Source organism: Crinia signifera, chromosome 8, assembly GCF_055691185.1.
Source record: "Crinia signifera chromosome 8, ASM5569118v1, whole genome shotgun sequence".
Classification (NCBI taxonomy): Eukaryota; Metazoa; Chordata; class Amphibia; order Anura; family Myobatrachidae; genus Crinia; species Crinia signifera.
The window spans coordinates 177,792,134-177,812,520 of record NC_139224.1 but is presented as its reverse complement, the minus strand read 5'-3'; the positions used below and the strand labels follow the sequence as shown (position 1 = coordinate 177,812,520).

General features: G+C 42.4%; 1 protein-coding gene across 8 annotated transcripts in view; it reads right to left on the bottom strand.

Annotated features, from left to right (window-relative positions):
* Positions 1 to 20,387, bottom strand: part of DNAI3 (dynein axonemal intermediate chain 3) — a 100,979-nt gene that overhangs the window by 24,654 nt on the left and 55,938 nt on the right. For 7 of the 8 annotated variants that reach the window (XM_083157883.1, XM_083157889.1, XM_083157886.1 and 4 more), the window contains 2 exons: positions 20,141 to 20,297; positions 3,408 to 3,495 (listed from right to left, as the gene is read on the bottom strand). In XM_083157883.1, the coding sequence (XP_083014009.1) occupies positions 3,408 to 3,495; positions 20,141 to 20,297 (245 nt within the window). The remainder of the gene's footprint in view (positions 1 to 3,407; positions 3,496 to 20,140; positions 20,298 to 20,387) is intronic. The other variant, XM_083157888.1, reaches the window with a different exon arrangement.

The following is a 20,387-nucleotide window of genomic DNA, read 5'->3' as shown; positions in this document are numbered from 1 at the left end:
TGGGTAGTGATAGGGGTGTGTGGGCATAAGGGGGACTAAAGAGGAGGGTGGGAGATACTGTGCAGCTTCTGCCAGTGGGTGAGGGTCCAGCGTGGCCTGAACTGACGACGCTGTGCCTTGTCGGTCCTTACCCACGGAAGCCTTGGCGCTGAAAAGACTGGTCCCTGTTATTCCTGTCGACTGTGCACCGTGGTGGATTCTACTTTGGCAAGCTGTTTGCTGTTTACTATCATGTATGTGAGTCGGCACTTTTAGTAAACTTGGTACTTGTGTATTGTCTGGGCGCCCGATATATCGCATCGCATGCTACTAGTTAAGGCATGCGATGCGATTGTACCTGATTTTGAGCCTTTCCCGGGAGGAGTGTACAATTTTAATATTGTGTCGCATCGCATGCCATTGTTAACGCCACCCCACTATCAACCCGAAGCGTGGTGAGGGGCGGCGGTACGCGTCCTCCAACCTTTTCATACCCCCACTATCCACGTCGGCGTGGAGTTTATTTCATATAGCGTGGCGAGCGGATGCGGAATACATGCAAAGTAATATGTGTCCCCTCGCGGGGCTCGCTGTGCTCGCCACACTATATACATTCAACTCCACGCCAACGTGGATAGTGGGGGTATGAAAAGGTTGGAGGACACAATGGCATGCGATGCAATGCGACGCGATTATACCCAATATTACATTGCACTGGCACCCTGATGCCTGTCCAATGTTAAATGCCCCCCAGACCCGATTTTTAATTGTACACCCACCCTGATGGGTGATTACTATGTGAAATGCCCCCCCCCCATTGTTAACGCCACCCCAGTATCAACGCCAACCCGAAGCGTGGCGAGGGGAGGCGGTACGCGTCCTTCGACCTTTTCATACCCCCACTATCCACGTTGGCGTGGAGTTGAATGTATATAGTGTGGCGAGGGGACACATATTACTTGTATTCCGCATCCGCTCGCCACGCTATATGAAATAAACTCCACGCCGACGTGGATAGTGGGGGTATGAAAAGGTTGGAGGACGCGTACCGCCGCCCCTCGCCACGCTTCGGGTTGATAGTGGGGTGGCGTTAACAATGGGGAGGCATTTAACATAGTAATCACCCATCAGGGTGGGTGTACAATCAAAAATCGGGCCTGGGGGGGCATTTAACATAGGAATCAGGCATCTGGGTGCCTGTACAATTAAAAATCGGGTCCAATTGCGTCGTATCGCATACGATATGATTGTATGCAGTGCAACGCGATTTTTTAACGTGCAATGAAAAAATCGGGCGCCCAGATAATACACAAGAACTGTAAACGTATTTTTACTTGATGCTCATATTGCGCTCCCTCTCCAATTTCTTTTACATGTTTGGGATATCAAAGCTACGGTCTGGCTTTGTGGAGAGAGCTGCAGCATTGGGAACAAGGACGCACTCCTATTTCTGAAAACTTGGCTGTGCGCGGTCTGGATTCCTATTTGTATTTGTATATATATATATATATATATATATATACCCCACTAAGGTATAAATAGCCGGACAGGAGGGCAGTTGGATTAGCCTGCTGACCCTATCCTGCACCAGGCTGATACCCACGCCGTTGACAGAATGCGCATTTGATGCAAAACGTAACTATGATTTTTTTCAGTTTAAATGTATGTTTTTTTCCTTCAGCTTATACATGCATTTACTGATTGTAACCTTTGTATGCTATAGGCTCCTTGATAAAGGTCCATGTTGGGACCGAAACGTCGGAGCATACATACTCTTAAGTATATTGCCTTATTGCACCTATTGGATTAAATCTTCTTTTATATAAATCACAAGGCTGATTTGTGATTTTGGAGAGTGCTCTGCTTCCACACTGAGGGCCTTATTCTGGTTGGAGCGGCCGGGCCGTACGCGTACGTCCCGGGGTTTTTCATGATCTGCGCATGTGCAGATACGCTAATGCGCCGGCGCGAACACTCCACAACGCTTACGGCCGGGGTCTCAACGTGCGAAAAAACCTGTACGCGAGTGTACGGGTAATGGGGCGGCATAGGGGCGTGTTGATGGGAGCGGCCGAAATAATGAGGGAAAATGGGCGTAAATATGGGCGTACACGGGGGTGTGCACCAAAAATGAGCGGTGCTACTACCGCACGATCGACTAAGGCACCGTTCATTTCGGACACCAAACAGGCGGCCGCCAACCGCCAGCTCAAACCACCCCTACAGATACCGCATGCCAGCGTGCGCCTGAGTTGGCTAATTAACGCTGATTACTACTCAAACACATACACCTGAATGTAATAAGCAATGCTGCAGTCTATTAAGTCCAAACCATGATTTCACTGCCTGCAAGCCACCCATACAGCACGCAAACACATTGGAAGCTTATGTTTCTATACTTCTCCACATTTAAAGGTTTGTTTAATTTAAGGTAAGAATCTTTTTATACGCTAAGGTAGGTATTTGCTAAGCAGTTAGACACATTCACTACGTGCTTTCATAGACTTTACGCAGTAGCACACTCAATCTACACAAGTCGACATGTGTCAACGTGTTCACTCTAATACTAACATAGGTTTTGTATTTAGGATACAATAACATAAACCACATCTAACACCTACAAAGGATGTTTCAGCAATGTTTTAAGCCCATGACCACTATTTTGCACATTAATTAATTCAATCAATTAATTAATTTTCATAATTATAGTTGAAAGGCAAGATTTGCAGGTCCATATATATGAAGGGTATGTCAGCGTACACGGACGTACGCTCACTCTCACGAGCGGTGACATAAGCTGACTTTTCTATTTAAAACAATAGGGACCCGTCCGTGCAAGCTGGCGTACGCTCAGATCTCCGCAAGAAGGCGGTGGGAAGACGGACGAGAGACGTCCGTAAACGGCGGCGTACGCTCAGTTGTACGCCTGTTGTCGGAGTGCAAGGGCTGGACCGTCCGCGTACGTTGCCGTACGCTCATTTGTACGCCACTCCCCTTCTACGGTATTTCTGCCCGTACGTAAGCGGCTGATTTGTGGGTGGACCTAACCCTAACGGCCGCGTACGGCTAGCATACGTTAATGGCGAACGTACGCACGTTTGGCCGCTCCAACCAGAATAAGGCCCTGAGTGTGGATCCTGGACTATATATATATATATACATACATACACACACACACACACACACACACACACACACACACATACTTTTGTTTTGATTTATATATTACACTTTTATTCCTGGAAATAAGTACATATCTGCAGGTGCAGCAGCCTTTATTGTGTCCTTACATACGTGGCGAATAGGCAGCAGTGTGGGGTCTGCAGCACATTTCTGTTGTACTAGAAGCTACGACGAGCAGACTATGTCCTGGGACAGGCTTTCTGTGAAGGTCAGGACTGTGCACACCCCACCACCACAGATCTTACCCAGAGTCCTGCAGTGATGATGCTCCTCTCTCAGGCTGATTTTAATGGGGCTGAATTCTCCTCCCGTGTCCATCTTGGGAATTGAGGTCTTGAAAAATAAACCCCCCCAAAAACAATTATTAAATATTTATATACCACGTAACACATTTATAATTACACTCTTATAGTACTGCAAAGAAAAAATACATGGTGCAAATGACACTCCATATTAATACTCAATCATAGCGGTTCTTGTTATATTAATTGACCAAGGAATATTTGCACTATTTATTTCCCACTAATATTATACTTTCTAGCACTACACTTTTTAACCTCTAGCTTCTGCTACTTTCTTATTAATACACTTATAGCTTAGTTTTTCACTTGTGTGCTGCCCTGGGGTGACTGGCCTATGCTGGCCTTTTTGGGATTCCATGCCCCAGATTCAAACTTAGTATTAGGGACCCACCAGAAATGAGGTCACCGTGAAGCTGGTTGGTGGGCAAATATTTCATGGCCAATTAATATATCAAGAACCTCTATTATTGATTAATCTGCATCTGCACCATGTGTTTTTTCTTTGCAGAACTACAAGTCCCAGCATGATAGCGCCTCATGTAAATAGGGATTGCATTCTAAGATTACCCCCCATATACACAGTAGCACCAAGGTCACTGCAGTTATCATACAAACAGTAGTGTCAGTGTCACTGCAGTTAGTATACACACAGTAGCACCATGGTCACTGCAGTTAGTATACACACAGCAGCACCAGGGTCACTTCAGTTATCATACAAACAGAAGTATCAGCGTTACTGCAGTTATCATACACACAGTAGTATCAGTGTCTCTGCAGTTAGCATACACACAGTAGTGTCAGTGTATACACAAAGTAGCACCATGGTCACTGCAGTTAGTATACACACAGTAGCACCAGGGTCACTGCAGTTATCATACACACAGTAGTATCAGTGTCACTGTAGTTAGCATACATACAGTAGAATCAGGGACACTGCAGTTAGCATACACACAGTAGTATCAGTGTCTCTGCAGTTGGCATACACACAGTAGTCTATCCAAGATTCACTCTACATGAAAGGAATCTCGGAACTTGGTCTTTTTAAGAAGTATTTATGAACCTTATTTGAAGAAAATTCCTATAAGGAGAGAGTGTGAAAAAAATGTGAAAAAAATGTGAGAAAAATGACCGTCATATATCCAGCCACTTTTTACCCAATAACTCGGGTTGGTTGTGTGGTCAAATCATTGGTCATCACCTTCACACACTCTCACTAGGTATAAATCCTGTTACTTCACGTAGTTTTTGACAAATTCTTTAAACAAAAGATGAAATGATAGATAGTCAGCCCTTTTGGACCTTATTTACCTCTGCTGTTCACCCTTCATGCCATTCGAGGCAGAGGAAGGGGAATGAGAGAGTATATTGTCCCAGGGTTATGACTGAGATAGATGAGATAGCTAACTATCCTACCACTGTGGTTATCCCCGGCCCCCCTGTTGCCACTTGGGCATTGCAAGGTATCACCATTGGGTCACAGTTGGTTGTTTAGTTTGCTATGAAATGTTGACATTTAAGAGAAAAGGGAGGACTTCTCACTGCACAGATAGTAGTGGTCACCCCTGTCAGTGGAACTCCACCTAAGGCGAAATTGCTCGGATGATCGGGAGTTTAAAAACATGAGCAAAGATCTGTCATGCAGACTGAAGGAAAGGGGATATAGCAATACAGCTATTAAGAAGGCAGCCAGGATTGCTGAGTCCAAGGACAGGGAACACCTAATATTTGTCACAAAAAAGAAAAAACAAGAAAACAAAATCAGATTTGTTGGTAATTATTGCCAAGAGTGGAGGGAGGTCCAGCAAGCTGTGCAGAAACACTGGTCAGTCCTACACCTAGATCCAATACTAGCAGGGAACCTTGATGACAAAGTATCAATGAGCTGGAGGAGGGCAAAAAATCTTAAGGACCGCTTAGTCTCCAGTCACTATGTCAGAACAACAAGAAAGGAAGCAGGGATAACAGGAACATATCCCTGTGGAGGCTGTAAAGCGTGTGAACACATGACAACAACCAAAACAATAGAAGATCGTTTTGGAAAAACACGCAAGATTCAAGGATTTTTTAACTGCAACACGAAAGGGGTAGTATATTGTCTTACATGTAAATGCCAAAAAAGATATGTGGGCATGACCACACGACAATTAAAGCAACGTGTTTTGGAACATGTGGGAACAATACGCAATGCAACATCTGATCTGGGAAGGATGAAAAAACTAACGTCAGTGGCACGCCACTTCCATAAGTACCATAATAGCAGATGGCAGGAATTAAAGGTATGTGGACTTGAGAAGATCTCTTTAGGAATTAGAGGTGGTGATCTGACGAATGCACTCCTAAAGAAGGAAAGTGAATGGACCTTCTGCTTAAATACCATGAATCCACATGGATTAAATGAATATATAAATTATGGTGCCTTCCTCATATAAAAAAACATTATAAGTGAGATAAATAAAAAGAACGTAACAAAACCCCTTTCTGGAGGAACATTGGTCTTGGTAATAGATATTAGAACATATGTCAATTTAGCATAATAAATATACAAATAGAAATAAAAGGCCCCTATAGAGTTTAAGTTTTCACGAGTTCACGGTTTGGGATTTCTACGCACAGGTTTTTCACATTTTCTTTGTCCTTTTTTTATTATTTTTATTATTTTTTTTATATTTTTTTGTTAATTAATTTTTGGTATATATATACATATACATGCTCTTCTGCACATTATAAAGAGCAGATAATCACACATATATATGTGTGTGCATAGGTCCGATGTGCACACATTTTTAAAGCAAATAGAGACACAAATTATGTATAGACACGGTTTATTTAAAGCTTATTTTTCACCTATTCTATATAAATCTATGTGATTGTTGAGATAACAACTATGTAGATTTTATATTCATTTAAATATCTTTAAACACCTATTATCACTAGTGAGGAAGATCACAAATATTAGCACAGTTAATCACGTGGCTTAACAATAATAATAAAAAAATAAAAAATTAATGGATCTAAAATCAAACCAATGTAAATAAATGAAAAATCAAGAATGACATGGAGGTATAGGTATCAAATGGTACATATGCAGCAAATGGTAGAGTTATCGCTAGTAACCCCTTCCAATTAAACATGTATGTAATAAATTATCTTTAGGGGACAATTAGGAGAATTATTCTCCTAAAATCCTTTAAACACATTTATTTCTACTAATTTCCATACTCAATTGGTAATATACTAAAAACGCTAATCTCCAAAACTAATAGCGAAATTATTCTGAGGGAAATGGATAAGTAATGAAATCATGCAAATAGTGTGAAAGGCAAAATCTGCACTGAACAGATGTAGTCAGCCCGCTGATTGGATAAAAGCATAGATAAAAGGGCAGTCAGTGGGACTACACAGGACACACACAATCAACTTTGAGAAAGCTGAGGCGAAACGTACGTCAGAGCGGCGGGTCACGTGGTGCACTCACGTGACCGCAACACAAACCAGTCCAGAGGATTTCCCCACAGAATCGGACGTAGCAGTGAGTCACTGCGGAAGAATCAGATCCTGCCGGCGGGAGAGGTAACAGGGGGACGCCAGGAGTATCTCGCGTCACTGCGAGCAAAACACTGGCGGCCCGCTGCTAAGAGTCGGGGCTTGTGACATCAGCCCACAGGGGTGAGCGGCAGCGCTAACCGGGACACCCTGCGACCACGCACAAATCAGCTACTGAATGTGCGGGCACAGGATTTCTCTGTCCAAAACGATTACCTATCGCCGCTGATAGCAGGAGATATTTACCCACAGGGGTGAGTGGCATTGCTAACCTGGGACACCCGGCAGCCACGCACATAAGTGTTACTGAATGTGCGGGCGCATCAGGTTTTGCCCGGGACACCTGCCCAAAGGATAAGATTACCCTACAATCGGGTGGGACCCTCCTAAACTGGGCAGTTTATCACCTAAAGGGTACCCAATAGCTACATGACCTTCTAACAGATAAATATTGTAACTGTTTGCATACCATACAGATGTATCATTTTCTATGTGGCAATCAGTGATTTGGAAACTACATGTAGCTTAATAAAGGAAACATTTTTCTGCAGTCTGTCCTGTGAACTACGCCTGAATACCGGACAGGTATAAGGCTTTGTTTGGTAGGACATAAATTATTTTCTTTGGGGGAATCCATTAATTAATATGGTCTGGAAGCAAATCAATGCTGGTAATTGTTTAACCGATAATTATTTTTAACCATCTTGTATCTAATGAATACTGATGAAATCTTCTATTCAGAGAACTAATTAGAAGCAAATGAATGCTGGTAATTGTATAATTAATTGAAACTATTTCGTATCAAATGAACATTGGTATAAATCCTTTATTCTGAGAATTAATTGATATGGCTGTGAATTAAGTGAATACAGGTGAATTTTTCTCATTTAATACTGTTTGAAATCAACACCGATATTAATTGATTTTTTGAGCAGAAGATGATTGACACTGTTTGGATATGAATTGATGCTGGTAACAAGCAACATTGCTTTGAATTGAGCCAATGCGGATAATGTTATAATAATTTCTCATTTTTGAGATTAATTTGTGATCAACATGTGGGGGTAATAATTCTCAAGCATTTTCAGTGAAAACGTTATCTTAGCTAGATTCCACCATACCTACAAAGGAGTAGGAAAGTATTTGGTAATTTAAGAGTTGTTGATTTTTTCTAATTAAATAGGAGATAGGTTTATGATATTAGAGGCATCACAGATAGAGAAATTATTATAGAAATGTGAAATAGAAAAATGGATAAAAAGATATAGAGTGGTCACCATTTATATTCCCTATATGCTCTAAAACTATATTGAATCCTTTTTCTCCCTTCGTGACCGATATGAGAGCCGACCTTCAGCAAGAAATGTATCCTGCAATGCTAATATAAGTATCAGGAGCACCTTGCAAGAATTGCCGGCACTGGAATCGGTCATCTGACTATCCGTAGGTCAACACCCGGGTGGACCCCACTCTCTCATTTTCCCTCCGCTGTTTTATTACAAGAGGGAGAAAAGCAGAGGTGGAGTTCCACTGACAGGGGTGACCACTACTATCTGTGCAGTGAGAAGTCCTCCCTTTTCTCTTAAATGTCAACATTTCATAGCAAACTAAACAACCAACTGTGACCCAATGGTGATACCTTGCAATGCCCAAGTGGCAACAGGGGGGCCGGGGATAACCACAGTGGTAGGATAGTTAGCTATCTCATCTATCTCAGTCATAACCCTGGGAAAATATACTCTCTCATTCCCCTTCCTCTGCCTCGAATGGCATGAAGGGTGAACAGCAGAGGTAAATAAGGTCCAAAAGGGCTGACTATCTATCATTTCATCTTTTGTTTAAAGAATTTGTCAAAAACTACGTGAAGTAACAGGATTTATACCTAGTGAGAGTGTGTGAAGGTGATGACCAATGATTTGACCACACAACCAACCCGAGTTATTGGGTAAAAAGTGGCTGGATATATGACGGTCATTTTTCTCACATTTTTTTCACATTTTTTTCACACTCTCTCCTTATAGGAATTTTCTTCAAATAAGGTTCATAAATACTTCTTAAAAAGACCAAGTTCCGAGATTCCTTTCATGTAGAGTGAATCTTGGATTTGCAATTGTCTGCAAAGAGAATTGTCAAACAATTACATTTTTGAATATGCAAGATGTGGATATTTTAAATCACTTATATTTTCGCGGTGTGTAATAAAACAGCAAGAGGTGGTTCATAATTTTAATAAAGATCTAAATAAAAGTTAAATATTAATAAATAGTCATAGCACATACGATATTTTGGGACGTAAGGGTGCCCCCAAATAGAGTTTTCTTTCTTTCTTCTGTTCTCTCTTGAACTAACAGTCATATTTGACCTATTCTAAAACTCGGGGTGCACCACTGACTGTCACATTAAACCCAAGGATAGATCGGAGGGGTGAGGGTGACCTACTGTGAGATGGTACTCATATAGTCAGTTGTCCCAGAATACACCAATTAGACCACGAATAATAATTTACATAACATAGTGCTCATTGAGACTGGTGCGGTCCCCATTCCACTCCCCTTTTTCCCTCTATGTACATACACACAGTAGTATCAGTGTCTCTGCAGTTAGCATACACATAGTAGTATCAGAGTCTCTGCAGTTAGTATACACACAGTAGTGTCAGTGTCACTGCACTTAGTATACACACAGTAGCACGATGGTCACTACAGTTAGCATACACACAGTAGTGTCAGTGTATACACACAGTAGCACCATGGTCACTGCAGTTAGCATACACACAGTAGCACCAGGGTCACTGCAGTTATCATACACACAGTAGTGTCAGTGTCATTGCAGTAAGCATACACACAGTAGTGTCAGTGCCTTTGCAGTTAGCATACACACAGTAGCACCAGGGTCACTGCAGTTATCATACACACAGTAGCACCAGGGTCACTGCAGTTAGTATACACACGGTAGGGTCACTGTCACTGCAGTTATCATACACACAGTAGTGTCAGTGTCACTGCAGTTAGCTTTCACACGGTAGTGTCAGTGTCACTGCAGTCATCATACAAACAGTAGTGTCACAGTCACTGCAGTTAGCATACACACGGTAGAATCAGGGTCACTGCAGTTAGCATACACACGGTAGAATCAGGGTCACTGCAGTTAGCATACACACAGTAGTATCAGTGTCTCTGCAGTTAGCATACAAACAGTAGTATCAGTGTCTCTGCAGTTGGCATACACACAGTAGTATCAGTGTCTCTGCAGTTAGCATACACACAGTAGTATCAGAGTCTATGCAGTTAGTATACACACAGTGTCAGTGTCACTGCAGTTAGTATACACACAGTAGCACGATGGTCACTGCAGTTAGCATACACACAGTAGTGTCAGTGTATACACACAGTAGCACCATACACAGTAGTATCAGTGTCTCTGCAGTTAGCATACACACAGTAGTATCAGTGTCTTTGCAGTTATCAGACACACAGTAGCACCAGGGTCACTGCAGTTAGCTTTCACACGGTAGTGTCAGTGTCACTGCAGTCATCATACAAACAGTAGTGTCACGGTCACTGCAGTTAGTATACACACGGTAGTGTCACGGTCACTGCAGTTAGTATACACACGGTAGTGTCACTGTCACTGCAGTTAGTATACACACGGTAGTGTGACTGTCACTGCAGTTAATAGTATCTTGAACAGTTCCTCATATGATAACCAATCTCATCTGAATTGGAAGAATGTGGAGGAATCCCCTTAAAAGATCAACAACAGTCATTTGGAGAACAGCAGACACCCTTTAAACAGAGGAGTGTTTACTGATATATATATATATACATACATACATACATACACACACACACACACTGGCCCAGCACGTATATATATATGCCGTTGTATGAGACCAAGAGCTTGTCTGAAAGTGAAACTGAGGCCATCTTGTTCACTGAAAAGTTTGCTGATTCCTTGGGAGATGCTACGGCAGATGATGTTTATTTCCAATTATTGCGTTTGAAAAAGAAGGAAATAGATTTTTTGTTGCACGGCATTACATTGTCGGACTATGTGCGTGATAAAAAAATACCCCGGGGGTTCCAGGTAAACAATGCACCTACGATTGGTCGCCATAATGGCGAATTTTGTCGCAAATGGATCGCGGTATTGAATAAATGCTCGCTAGATCGGATGACCATTGTGGTAGAAGAAGCCGGCCGAGAAATCTAGTACGTGATAAAATAAAGGAGTATGAGGGAAAGAATAAAAAAATCCTGTTACAAGATAAAACACAGGATTGGATGGAGAAAATTAACACACAATTGAATACCTACAGATCTGAACTGGTTGCCTTTAAAAAGAGGAAACTAGACACCGTCAACAGAGATTACTCTAAACATCAGGTGTACAGATGGCTGTCTGGCAAGGCTGATTCTAGAACAAATGCCAGAAATTACAACCAGCGTAGAGGTCGTTATCCAGCAAATAACTACTCCAGTGATGCTCCCTCCTCCTCAGGTGATGACTCGGCCCGTCAAAATTATGCTGGAGCCAAACACCCTTTAGAAGCGACCACACGACGTGGCAGAGGCCGAGCCAGAAACGTACAAGGAGAGGCGGCAAACGATACCGCTGCAACAAAGAAAAAGACTCGCAACAAATAAATCAGGTATTTAATTTGTCTGATAGGACTTTGACAGAGAATGAGGTAAAGGTGTTGAATAAGGGGTTAAGTTTCGCGCCGACAAATCCCTTCAACAGCCTGAACTGGAAGATAGACCTATACCATCTAGGTCGACAGCTCAAATTGAGAGAATTCTTTGAAAAAAGACCGGATACAACTCCTGTCAGTTCATCTAATACACTTCCTTCTAAACATTTTAGTAACAAATCGACTTTTGACCCTGTGACCCACAATGTGGCGATCTTGGGGTATTTGAAAGCATTGGATTCTCAAGTGATGGAATCGCAAAAACAGTCCACCACAAGAAGAAATAATCTAACTAAAGATGAGTGGCATGCTCTAAAGGACCTGAATGGCTACCGTGACGTGGTCATTAGGTCCGCGGACAAAGGGGGAGGGGTGGTGGTACAGAATGTCCAACAATATTGCAACGAGATCTATCTGCAATTATCTGACAGTAATGTATACTTAGAGTTGAAAAACGATCCCACTGACCGATACAAAACTGATATTTTCAAACTTATCGATGGTGCCATATTTGATATGCATATTTCTGAACAAGTGGGTGAGTTTCTTAAAGTGTCACAACCCAGGGTCCCCATTCTGTACACACTACCGAAGATACATAAGCGATTGGAGAACCCCCCGGGAAGGCCAATTATATCCGCCCGGGGTGGATTATTTAACAACATTTCCCAGTATCTCGATGCTTTTCTCCAACCGTGTGTGCAGAGTGGGGATACCTATTTGAGAGACACTACTGATTTATTGTTGAAGTTGCGTGAGGTTGGTGATGTGCCGGATGGCACCTGGTTGTGCACCCTGGACATCACCAGCCTCTACACCAACATCCCCCATGAGGGGGGGTTGGCGGCAACAAAAAAACTACTATTGGACAATCCGCTTTATGATGGACCAGAATTGAATTTTTTCCTGTCACTCCTAGAGGTAGTATTAACTAAAAATTATTTTTTATTTAACAACAAGTACTACCTCCAAGTAAGCGGGTGTGCCATGGGGTCTCCGGTGGCCCCCGCTTACGCAAACACCTATATGGTGGACATAGAACAGGACTTCTTCTTCAAATCGAGAAGTGAGAGACAGGATAATTTTTTATAAAAGGTACATCGACGATGTCCTCCTTTTATGGAGGGGACGTCCCGATGACTTCGAAAAATTAGTCAGCAATAGCAAAGATTGTCCAATAAAGTTTACATTCCAGATGAATCTCGAAGAAATTGCTTTTTTGGATGTTTTAATCAAAATTGTTGACAACCAGATTTGTATATCCCTTTATACCAAAAAGACCGACAGGAATATGTTACTTAGGGCAGACAGTTACCATCCTCCCGCACGATCCGCAGTCTCCCCTACTCTCAGTACCTGAGAGCAAAGTGTATCACCAGTGACCCGGCTGCAATACAGACGACTTTAGATGTAATGACAGACAGGTTTAAAGACCGTGGGTATCCAGATAATGTATTGGAGGGTGCCATTAAGAAAGTCGCAAAGGTGACCAGAGAACAAGCTCTGGTGAGTCCAGCTAATACTGCAGCTAAGAAAACAGGTGAAAAGATCCATTGGGTACAAAACTTTAATACTGCCCATCAAGACGTAAAATATTGGAGTAACAAGCTTTGGCCAGTTATTAGGAATGACAATGACTTAAAAAAACATAAACAGGCTAAAATCATGCCCTGTTACAAAAAAGGAAAACGTTTGAGGGATTGGCTGGTTCATAGTGACGTAAGTGAACATATGTTGGCAGATAAGAGAATACGTAGACATGAGCCAGGTTGTTATAAGTGTGTCGGCTGTACTACGTGTCAACATATGATCGCTACTAAAAACTTTTATCATCCACAGTCCGGGAAGAAATACGTGATCCGACATGCTTTGACATGCAGTACGTCCTATGTAGTCTATATGGTAAAATGCCCCTGTGGCTTATGCTACATAGGCAAAACCATCAGCCCCTTTAAGGAGCGGATGGCGATGCATCAGACGACTATAAGAGCAGCTCTGGGGGGGAAGCCATCAGATCAGCCCCTTGCCAGACATTTTCTGGAAATGAAGCATAGTCTTGCTAGTTTTAAACATGTCATAATAGATCATGTACCCGAGGACAAAAGGCGTGGAGACTGACATAAGAGTCTCTTACGCCTAGAATCTAAGTGGATCTATCTATTAGATACGGTCAAACCCAGAGGCCTTAATGACCATTTAAATATGAGTATATTTGTAGATTAAGTCTTGTGATCATTTCTGCAATGTGTGCCTTAGCTATGTTAATCCTAGGCTGGTTGCCAGATTATGGATACTGCCCCCTATTTTCTTACATATGGCTACACAACAAAATCTGTAGGCAATTAACTTGTATATAGTGTATGTCTTTTGGCAGGTTTACCTTGCTTTGTATATGTTTTTGCCATTATATATGTGTCAATGTTTGTTATCGTTTCTTTAACAGTCACAGCGCATTATTTCAGCGCATAAGAGACTGTGAATGACCCGTGTCGCCATGGTTACTGCTCAGCGGTGCGAGACGGGGAGAACAGGAGAGGGTGCTCCTTAGACTTCTGGCGGACGCACACGCTGCGGGCCAGGACGGCGTGGATCACGCTGGTATGTACATTGCTATTTAAGAAACGTATTGTATTGTGTGCTTTTGTATATGTTGCCTGACGAAGGGCTGGATTAAAGGAAGCCCGAAAGCTTGCAAACCCTGTGTGGTAGTGGATGATTTATTTGCTGCAAAGACCGTGTGTGCTCGCAATCTGGAGTGGCTGTAATATTTTACCTGCTGAAGCACTGCGGCTGCCGTTCTGCTATAGGAGGGTGCTGGTCTACTGGATTTGTATGTATATATATATATATATATATATATATATATATATATATATATATATATATATATGCTTTTTTAGAGCGGCACGCCAACGGCAAGATATGGAGACATATTTTACCATCTGTATTCAGGGAAGCCCATTAAGATCAGACAGAGGGTCTCCTGCACGTCAAAAATTTGTCGTCTACCTGATTAGTTGCCCGTGCGGCCGACATAATGTCGGTAAGACTATACGGGCATTTAAAGAGCGAGCAGCGGCACATAGACCTGCCATCAAAGGCGCAATTGCAACGGGGACCAGTGAACAGCCGGTCGCACGCCATTTCGGAGGCCAGGCATTCACTGGCATCCTTAAGATATAGGATTATAGAACAGATCGCGGAACCTTAGCGCAGTGGAGACAGGAATGTACAATTATGTAGAGCAGAGTCGGTGGATTCATAGACTTGAAACTTTGGGTCTTATTCTGGTTAGGTCTGTACGGTCCGTTTCACTGTACGCGGACGGTGAGCATAAGTCCGCCCACACACACAGACAATGGGGAGTGGCGTACACTTGAGCGTACGCCACCGTGCACGGACGGCTCTCCTCTTAGCCACCGATAACTGGCGTACAACAGAGCGTACGCCACCGTATACGGACGGGTCTCGTCCGTTTTCACACCGACATCTTCCGTATATCTGAGCGTACGCCACAGTGCATGGACGGCTCTCGCCTGTTTTCAATGGAAAACTCAGCGTGTGTCACCGATCTTGAGAGTGAGCGTACGTCCGTGCACGGTGGCATACCCTTCACATATATGGCACTGCAAATCTTGCCTTTCAACTATAATTAAGACATTTAATTAATTATTCTAATTGTTATTCAATAATTGTTTTCTATTAACTATTGTCTACCTTAAAAAAAAAACTAATAAAACAAAATTTTAACCCTCATTACATGTATATTTATTATGTTCTAATGTGGCATTTTACTGACTATCTATGTGTCCCCACATTGGTTTTATAAATAAAGTTAAGTTGGTGTTACAGTGAAAAAGTTGACACATGTCGACCTCTGTGAATGGAGTGTCCTGCTTTTTAAAATATACAAAAACACTTACTGAATGGGTGTAGATGGTTATAAAATAACTACCTTGACATATATAAGCAGGTCTTAGAATGAATATTACCTAAAATGAAACCAACCTTTACATGTAGAGAAGTGTAGAAAGATAAGGTTCCAATGTGTTTGAGGGCTGTGTGTGGCTTGCAGGTAGTGAAATCATGGTTTTCACTTAACAGGCTGCAGCATTGCTTATTACATTCAGGTGTAGTAATCAGCGTTAATTAGCAGACCCAGGCGTCCGCTCTCATGCGGTATCTCTAGAGGTGGTCTAGAGCTATCTTTGGCGTCCGCCTGTTTTTGGGCCAAAATGCACGGTGCGTTCGCCGATCGAGCGGTTGTAGCACCGTGCATTTTGGGTGCACACCCCCGTGTACGCCCATGTTTACGCCCAGTTTTCCTCATTATTCCGCCCGCTCCCCTAAAAACGCCCACATGCCGCCCTCAATGTCCGTCCTCTTGCGAACAGGTTTTTTCGCACGTCAGTGAGCGGTGTGAGGTCGCCGCACATGCGCATAGCGAAAGCTACGCATGCGCAGTTGAAAAAAAAAACCCGATCCGCCCGTATACGGTCCCACCGTACCGAGCAGAATAACCCCCTGTGTCCCCGAAGGGGCTTAATGAACAAGCTGGATATTCTTATTTTTTATAGGATCTTTTGTAGAATTTCATAATGATATTTAACCCTGATCATCGATGAACAGCTGCTGTGACTGAGTGACAAAGGATTTACCAAGTAGGGTCTGTTCTGGGTCTGGTGACGGTGACTAGACGCAGTTCAGAAACTAGGTGGTGCGCGATGTGAGTCTAATACAAGTCATTATGGCAATTCGGGGCTCGGATCCTTTGGCAACGGAGGTATCTGAGCGTCATACGAACTCCAAGTGGTTGCGCACAGTAACCTTATGTATATTATTCACATTTTTTGATTTATTGGTTTGTATGTGTTGGTACTGATTTATTATTTTCATGTTTCATGGATTATTTTCACATGTATATTAATATAGTTATACGTTTATTTGGCACAAGTTGACACTGTCTTGCGTGCACTTGTTGCACACCTTCATGTTTAGCACTATCACATTTTTTGTGATTAATATACACTATGTGAGTTGGTATAATTTAACACAATTATATTTATATTTTTTTTAATTCACATCATTGATTATATACAGAACTGTATGTGCCTGCCCCACTCCCGTCCCTCCACCTGTTGGCTCCAGTGGTGGTGACGTCATTAGGTGGCGCCCATCTGCCTGGCGCCTGGCGTGGACGGCGTGGGAACAAGGAAAGGTATATAAATCTTTGCATTCTGTATTCTTACTGTCTTCTGCACCTTGATAAAAAAGCCGCACTGGCTTAGAAACGTCGGTGATACATCCAGTCCCCTGTTGTCATTTGTTTTGTTGACAAGTGCCGCCGTTACCCCAATCTCCATATATACAGTAGATATATATATATATATATATATATATATATATATATATATATATATATATATATATATATATATATATATATATATATATATATATATATATATATATATATATATATATATATATATATATATATATGGAAGATTTATAGAGAGCGCTAATATGATCCACCACCTGATAGGTTTATACTGATTTTTAAGCACAATAAAGTACAATTTCAGATAAAATGAATGAATCTTTTATTGCAAATCTTAACTAGAAATCACATGATAGTGTCCATTCATTCTTCAAAACAATGTAACCATCCAACGCGTTTCGTCTTTAAAAAGACTTCATCAGGTTTTGTTTTTTTTACACAACATGAAAGTAATGATTCAAACAATGATGTAATGACGCTCTTATCAGAGGTGCCTCAATAATGAGTTAAAATGTTCCATTGAACACAAAACGTGGCCAAAATCTTAAGAAAGGCATATCATTCGATAAATCCTACAGCCAACAATTTGGACAGGGTGAATCAGATGATATTAGTGACCTGTCAGTTGGAGGTTTGAGTTAGATGAAGCTTTTTCTCAACAGTAAATCAGGCAATAAAGATCAGTACCCCAAAATAAAGGAGTCAGTGCCTGACGACTGCAACAATAGGATTGCTGGAGGTTAATCCTATTGTTGCAGTCTTCAGGCACCTACTCCTTTATTTTGGGGTACTGACCTTTATTGCCTGATCTTCCTTGTTTCTATCTTGTTCGTCTCCCGCTAACAGGGGGGACCTATAGAGTAGCTGCTCACTTTGTGGCGCACTTGGGGGTCATTGTGTGTGTATATATATATATATATATATATATATATATATATATATATATATATATATATATATATATATATATATATATATATATATATATATATGTATGGACTGGGTGACGGCAGCACTCGACAAACTGATTAAGGAGACCAGGAGACTGGAGTAGTTCTCGACGTTTCGAGGCACTTAGCCTCTTTATCAAGGTGCAGAAAGACAAAAGTGAAATGCAATATCTCATACCTTTATCCCCTTCCCACTGTGCTCAGCATCCACGCCTCCGTCGCCTCCCGGCGCTGTTCCCATGACGTCACAGCTCCGTTGTGGAGGGGCGGGCGTGTAGCTAGCCACACAGGTGGGCGTGGTTCGTATATACATTGTTACTGTGAAATATACAATACGGACATTGTTACAAATGTCAAATGTGAACGGTGACAGAATAATAATCAACTAAATGTTGTCAGTGAGTTTAAACAATAAAAAGTGATGAATGAAAAACTCCGTGAATATATCAAAAAAACAATCGTGACCAACAAAGTGCATGAAAACTCAAAGGCATATATATATATATATATATATATATATATATATATATATATATATAAGCACAGGGTAGGTGCGGCACTCAGCTATCAAATGAAGAACGACAGTACAGTGTCTTTAGGTGAATCAACGTTTCAGTGCTCTCTTTATTGGCACTATCGTCAGGATATATATCTTATATTTGATAGCTGAGTGCCGCACCTACCCTGTGCTTGTACCTTGCTGGAGATCAGCTGTGAAGGCACCAGCGCCAGCTTATTTCGGATCAGCTCGGAGTGCCGGTCCCACCGAGACCTATATATATATACACACACACACACATATATATATATATATATATATATATATATATATATATATATATATATATATATATATATATATAGCGTTGAAGAAAAAGCGTCTGTCCAGGTTCTAATTCAAAATTCGTTTACTGCTTAGTCAACAGTGTTTCGGGCCGGAGCCCGTCTTCAGGACATACACCTGTATGTCCTGAAGACGGGCTCCAGCCCGAAACACTGTTGACTAAGCAGTAAACGAATTTTGAATTAGAACCTGGAGTGACGCTTTTTCTTCAACGCTATTTGACAAGCGCTGGCGCAGCCAGCGATCAGCGGGCACCCAGGTCAAGTTACCCAGTGGAGCAGGGGCAGGTGATGAGTGCCGGACCTTTTTCTATATATATATATATATATATATATATATATATATATATATATATATATATATATATATATATATATATATATATATATATATATATATATATATATATATATATATATATATATATATATATATACACACACACACACACACACACACACACACATATATATATATATACACACACACACCCATACATACACACTGGCACAGCACGCACACATTCCAGTGCACCGCATACATATACATACAGATGGGGCGCCTCACAGCCAGCGCTGGGGCTCACCAGAATGCACCCGCTGGCGATAACACTCCATCTGACTGGGATGCGCGAGCATCCCACACACACGTGCATCCCAGTTTCCAGGCGGCGGGGGAAGCAAGCCCTGCCTGTCTCTGCTTCAGGGAGATGGGCAGGGTTAGGGGGGTGCAGGAAGGTGGGGGCACTTGGTGGGGACCAGCAGCAAGGAGCTCTGTTGGAAGGGGACGTGCTGGCGGGAGCTGGCAGTTGGCGATCCGGTCAACAGACCCCCGCTAAACAAGAAGGGCACCATCTGTATACTGGTGTACATATTAATACTGGCGCAGCACGCACATTCTGGCTGACTTGCAAGAAGTAGCAAATGGCGTAGATCGGGTCCAGTAACGCTGAGATTACAGCAGAGTCACTCCAGGTATTGTCACTGGGGTATATTCAATGCTTTTTGCTGACCGCTCCCTTTCACAGATCACAAGGTCAGTATTCAACTGACCCCCTGCACACGCCGTTTCCCCGTTGCTGAGTTTTTGCAGCGTGCGGCTGCTAAAACAGCGAGGCTTGTGGCCTAAATGCAGTGGGCTCCCTGCATTAGCCACAAGACTCGCTGTTTGGGGGAAATCTCGCCGTCATCTGACAACGAGAGTTCCCCTGGAACATTGAATAGGGTGGGTGGCCAGCGCGGAGGTAAAACGGCGAGGGTCGCTTGTTTAGGATCCTCGCGTTTAACCCCCTCACCAGCCGCATTTAATACGGCCCACTGTCTCCAGATGTCACATTCTGTACTGTGCTACATTCAATGGACTCACAGGTACCTTAAGAAGAGGCCTCCAGGTAAGGTCCAGGTGCTGGAATGTGTCCGGAACCCCCAGAGGGACCTCACGCTTGTTCTCTTCCGCTAGCTTCTTGTTGCTGGCTGTCTGCATGTTCATTTTGTGTGAGCGGATGTCCCAGAACATTACAGAACTGCAGGGTAGAGAGCAGGTTACATGTTACTGTCCTGGGGTATATGAGGAGCAGGATGTCACTATGCCAATGGTGGGCAGACTAGAAGGG